This window comes from Electrophorus electricus, chromosome 16 (assembly GCF_041902795.1).
Source record: "Electrophorus electricus isolate QZ-2024a chromosome 16, ASM4190279v1, whole genome shotgun sequence".
NCBI lineage: Eukaryota > Metazoa > Chordata > Actinopteri > Gymnotiformes > Gymnotidae > Electrophorus > Electrophorus electricus.
Window position 1 is genome coordinate 24,217,729 of NC_137512.1, and position 5,791 is coordinate 24,223,519.

Sequence of the window (5,791 nt, forward strand, 5' to 3'; positions counted from 1 at the left end):
TTGAGTCTGACTTTGGCAATGTCACGGTTGATCAATACGTACAGAGAACTCTTCAATGTCCATTTATATCATCTGACTTGTAATGAAATAAGGAAAACATGGCAAACAAAAGGTTGTTTACTGTGGCTGTATTTGTGTTCAAACAAAATGTGCAAAAAACAGTCCTAAACAGCACCCAACAGCAGCACCCAAACACTGACCTTTGTTACACCAATCACAGGTGTGTCCACTCATACAGGAACGTCCGTCTCAAACGTTCGCTTCACAGTCTGGAAAGCTAAGAAAGGTTTATGAGTAAATATCAGACGATGGCGCAGGTCCTCCGTGCGACAAGGCCGGCATTGCTGCTATGCACGACGCCGTTAGCGTTAAACTGAAGGTGCTGGCCCGTACGGAAGCGAAGAGGAGGTCGTGGCAACCGTATTTTGCGACCATGGCTGTGGCCCACCTGCGCGTGCGCCTAATTCTCGGAGGAGTCAGTCTCCTCGGTGGAGCCGTCGCTCTCCAGGTCCATCCTGTGCCGCTGGCGCAGGGGCTTGCGCGGCGAGGCCTTCTTGGGCGCGTCCTTGTGGCCGGCAGCACTACCGCTGCTGTTGGACGTGGGGCTGATGGTCACCTGGGCAACGCTGCGCCACGCCACACAAGCATGCGCAATGAGTTTGGCTTACAACAGCAAGGGAACCTTTTTTGAGGTGGTACGTGTGTGCAGCACGTCCGTTCCTCCAGTGTGCACGCTTGTCAGAAACGTGCGTCTCGCACCAGCCGGAGGAATTTACCTGACTAAGCTGCTTCATTATAAGTGTGGAAATGAATCTGTTTTTGCACGTTCTGAGAAATTAACAATTTAGAAATAATTTTTTTAAAAGAAAATCTTTCAGAACTCAAAGCCCAGTGAGCTGCGTAAATTGATATTATCATATAAACATTTATATAACAATTTATAGAATTATAATAAAAACCACTACTAACTGGAAACAAATGTTTAAAAAAGCTTACAGCCGCTCCAACTCCTGATCCATCTCGGGGTCAATGAGAAGATCCGATCTGTTCGGAAGTGCACCTGGAAAAAGTGACCATAGCTGCAACCACAAGCTGTTTCAGGGTTAACGGTGACATTCCGACAAGCTGGATCTGTTTCTACTGGAGCAGGGAATTGCAAACAAAGGCCAGTGAGGCTCACCGATGTGGTGGTTCACGCCTTCATGCTTGGCCAAAGCCATGAGGAAGCTGTAGTACGACACTCGCATCCTGACCTCCAAGATCTCCCCGACGGCAGAGACGGACGGATGTCTAGAGAAAGAGCAGGAAGTCCCCACTTCTCAGAACACACTTGTCTGGTAACATGGAAGTCCCAGCATGAAGCGTTAACTGTTGACATCTCTCCATGATACCACATATTGACTAAATCAGTTGACTGTGTCTCACCACACCCTCGAAAAGCGTTTTCCAGCTGTGTGTAGAGAATGTTTCTAAGGTTGAAATTTACTAAAAGTGGAAAGATATTCACTAAATGCAATTGCACAATAGACATGAGTTATTTTTACATTATTTTTAAGTGTCAGTTAAATAAGATTCCAGTAGGGCACTGGCCAACATCGCTGTGGTGAGTCTTACTTGTGTTTGAAGCGCTCACAGAGTCCCCCAATGCGCGCGAGGAAGATGGAGGAGTCGACCCCTTCCTGTGAGGTGTTAACGCTCTCCTGTAAGAAGTCCACGCCGTCCTGAGAGAGGTCCACGCCGTCCTGAGAGAGGTCCACGCCGTCCTGAGAGAGGTCCACGCCATCCTGGAATGAATCCACTCCGTCCTGCGTGTCCGTCTCCTCATTGGCTGTTCCAGATGACGGCTCAGCTAATGTGGAGGTTGGCACGATGACCGTGTTGGGGTTCTTCCCCTCAAGGAGGTCATCGTAAATTACTAACACACTCTCCAGGAATTCTGTTAGAGAGATGTGAGGATTAACTATAGGAGTGGTATCCAGCCCTGTTCCAGGAGTTCAGTTCCAACCCTGCTCCTGGACCTCTACCACCCTGCAGAGATTAGCTCCAACCCTGCTACTGAAGTTCTAGTACTCTGCAGTTTAGTTCGAACCCTGACCAAACATACTTGACTCTAAAATAAGAATGCTCCTTAACACCTTGCTAAATTGAATGAGGCTTTCCATCCAATCCTTCTGTACACAGAACCCTGGTTTGCATGATTGTAGATATTACCGTATGCCTTTTCTGAGTCAGTCAAGACCAGAGCTGTATTTAACTTAATTCGAAAGAATAACTGTTAATCAGATCTGTGGAGGGTGGGTCACTGATCAGCACAACTACAGAAAGAGCCAGAACAGTACACACTGATCAGATTTAGAATTTAGAATATACTCAAGAATAAAATAAGTTTTCCAAAGAGATGTTGTCTTTAAGGAAGTTTGCAATTAAGGATAGCATAAACAGATTATCAAAAAATAATAATACTTATAGTTTTACCTCGAGGGTTTAATATATCATGATGTATTTACCTTCATAGTAGAACTGGATTTGAAAAGAATAAATAAAATCTGAGAAGGAAATTGGACAGTCCATCGCATCCTCCATCAGAACAATCCTACCAGAAAAACAGAAAAGCTTAGCAACACCTGCCTTTGGTTTGATAACTTAACTGCAAAGACATGGCAGAATGTAAAAACCTAGGGGCCTTATTGACAGTGTACTACACGCGAGGAGCAAGCACGCAGTTTACAACCTGGCTGCATTCTGCACCAGTTCCGCCGGGAAGTCCGGACAGAGGAGCTGGAGGAGAGAGCTGTATTCCAGCACCGTCAGCAGATCTGCAAAGAAGTGCATGTTTATTCCCACAACGGTACAGACACAGACCACCAGACAACGCACGCACGCACGCATGCATGCGCTTTACGTCCTCGCCTCCGCTCTTCCCGATCTGTCGGAAGCATCTCCAGAAGATCCGGATGAACGCTGCTCTGTTGCGCGGCGTCGCTTTAACGTAGCCGAACTCTCTGAACAGCACGTGGGTCCTGTCCTTCACGCTGGCGAAGCTGCAAGGCAAGCACGGGCTCCCAAATTAAAACGCCCATCGTACACCGCAAACGCGGACGAAACGTTCAGAAGCGCCGCGGTGACTTCAAAACGTAAAACTCACTATTCTGCAAAGTAGCGGACGACTCCGAAGCGGACGTACTCGTCCCTGTGCTCGAGCAGTTGCGTGACGGCGTCGTGCAGGTAGAAAAACACGTCGGTTTCCGCTGGAGAAATGCACAAACGACAACGTGCCCGTTACGCATGACTGTGGAACAGGTCAGATGAATGACAGTGCGAGCGCAGCATACCTAAATACTCGTCTGTAGTGAGGGTGAAACGATCCGTGTTCATTGTCTTATCGCTGCGGTGTCCGGTAGTTGTCGCAGGCCTCCGGCAGCGCAGAACGGAGCGTTACCAGGACACGCGCACACTGCCGCACAGTTGACGCAAGAGGTGCCGTGAAAGAGACCGTGAGCGACCTCTAGTGCTCAGTCAAAAACATGGACAACGACTTCATGATTTTAGCAGCTTAAGCGCTTTAAACGTTCGTGATGGCTATTGCTTATAGTTATATGGTGTGGCAATTATTTACGTTTTTTTGTGAAGAAAATTAGAATGACTGTACTGTGTTAAATGCATTATAAACAGTTCGTGATCTTTTTTTACCCGTGAAGAACGTGGCCACCAAGAAACATGAAACTGACATGCGAACAAATACATTCAGTTGGAATTTAAGGAGCTTCATTACCTCACATGAATATGTGGTAGAATTATGTACTTATGAATTATGTACATAATAATAATAATAATAATAATAATGTGCATGGATCATTGAGAACCCAGAGGTCACTAGGAAGGAAATTCCAATGCTTTGGGCTACAATAACAGCAGTGTGCCTGGTCTCTCTCTAGTCTAGTAGTGGGTGCGACCAGCAATTTGTGGGAACATACACAATAATGAACTCACTGAGATACAACGGAGTGAGACCATGAAGGCACTGAAGGTCATTTAAGTCTGTGAAAGACAGGTATTCAGTATATGTGCCTGAGGTAAAATATACTCTCTCATTTTCTTGCATGTCAAAATTCACAACCTGTAGCATTTCGCATTCTCTGTTAGATAGAGATGGGGTTCTAGATATGGAGTTCTTTGGTAGGCCAGAAAAAAAGAGTGTTACAGTAGTCCAAACATGTTAACACAAAGCATGTGTGTTTTTTTAGAAGTTGTTGAAAGAATGTCACAGATATTTGATACATTTTTCAGGTGATAGGAAGCATTTTCACAAACATTACTAATATGGTTCTTAATGTTAAGATTGCAGTTGAAAGTTACACCCAGGGAGTTGATAATGGTTTTTAGTAGTGACTTTTAAGTGTACCAATGCAGCGTTTTTCAGTTCACTATACACAATAACAAGAAATCAGGATTATCTTTATTTAACTGTAGAAATGTATGAGACATCCAGCACTGTCCTCAAAACAGTTGAACATGGAGCTGAGAGACCTTTGATGGTGAGTGGATACAGACATATATAACTGCATGCCATCTGCATACAGGTGAAATGAAATGTGGTATTTATTCATTCTGCTGGAATACCGGAGCATGCATAGGTAAATAATGCCATTCCCAGGATCGAATTTTGAGGGATTCCACAGAATAGAGCAAAATGTATAGATGCATGATACTCAAGTGCAACATAATATTTAAGATGCTCAGGTTGGATTAAATCCAATTTAGAACAGAGCCACAGAGATCAACCCAGTTTTATAGTCGATCAGGTAGTACCGTGCGGTTACCTGTATCAGTAGCAGCTCCAAGATCTAAAAGAACCAGAATAGACAGGTTGCCTGCATCTTGACTCACTCTGTGATCAGTAATAAGTTTGAGAAGTGGTTCTGTGCTATATGTCTGACAGCTAGAATGGAATACCTAATCTAAGATGTTAAAACTGTGGTATAACAGATGAATCCAACCACATCTTCAGCGAGATGGCCTAAGGATGGAATGTTTGAACTTGTTCTGTGATTGCTTTTTTTATGTCTTTATGCTATAGGATATCACATATACAGTAAGTGTATTAACTTTATCTGAGCCTAAATTTCACTGCCATCAGTACTGCTTCAGTGCACATGATTACAATATATAGTCACAATAAAGACAGGACATTGAATTAAATCTATGTTGTTAGGGATTTTTAGCATACTATTCAAAATAATAATAATAATAATAATAATAATAATAATGATAATAATAATAATAATAATAATAATAATAATAATAATAATAATAACAATAATAATTATAATAACGTTAATAATAATAATAATAATTATTATTATAATTATAATAATTATTATTATTATTATTATTATATGCAATTTTCATATATTTAGTAATGTACATTAAATGTAGGCTTCATTTTAATAGTTGGTGTTTGTGGATTGCTTTTTCTGCGGGTCTCTAGGAAATGCCTGATCTACCTGTAACATTGGAAGCAGCCAACTAATGATAATTTGGCAGCTGAAGTCAGAAACTGCAGTGGGGAAGTGTCGGTGCAGGTTAGCTCGATGGGTCGCACCGCCAGGGCCGTTGTTTTCCACACGTTAATCCAGATCTTGCACTTCGATCCAAACACTCAATTCTGATCAATTCTGTCATAAATGGTAGGTCACTTTGTGTGTGCTGCAGTCGCGCGCCCTCTGCACGGCTGGTTCAGACCGAGCGCGTGGACAACCCGCGTGCTTGAGACGAGTGCGCGCGGCGGCCC

General features: G+C 43.4%; 1 protein-coding gene across 2 annotated transcripts; it reads right to left on the minus strand.

The window, feature by feature from the left end:
• Positions 1-111: 111 nt before the first annotated feature.
• On the minus strand, positions 112-3,481 carry cstpp1 (centriolar satellite-associated tubulin polyglutamylase complex regulator 1). 2 transcript variants are annotated; one of them, XM_081698469.1, is made up of 10 exons: positions 3,333-3,481; positions 3,146-3,248; positions 2,911-3,041; positions 2,732-2,816; positions 2,508-2,593; positions 1,615-1,936; positions 1,181-1,290; positions 997-1,060; positions 449-626; positions 112-277 (listed from the first exon to the last, which is right to left on the minus strand). In XM_081698469.1, exons 1-9 carry the CDS (start codon positions 3,373-3,375, stop codon positions 461-463), a joined length of 1,110 nt encoding a protein of 369 aa, XP_081554595.1. In that variant the 5' UTR covers positions 3,376-3,481; the 3' UTR covers positions 112-277; positions 449-460. The 2 variants fall into 2 exon arrangements, with proteins under 2 accessions (XP_081554595.1, XP_026872986.2); XM_027017185.3 differs by having other exon boundaries at positions 112-626.
• Between the last annotated feature and the right edge of the window lie 2,310 nt (positions 3,482-5,791).

Bases quoted from the DNA above. Each gene is read 5' to 3' on its own strand.
- cstpp1 (XM_081698469.1), bottom strand. From the start codon at position 3,375: ATGAACACGGATCGTTTCACCCTCACTACAGACGAGTATTTAG. The intron at 3,042-3,145 runs GTGAGTTTTACG...CTTGCCTTGCAG, and splicing joins GTCCGCTACTTTGCAGAATA to CTTCGCCAGCGTGAAGGACA. The intron at 627-996 runs GTAAGCTTTTTT...GGCGTGGCGCAG, and splicing joins GATCAGGAGTTGGAGCGGCT to CGTTGCCCAGGTGACCATCA.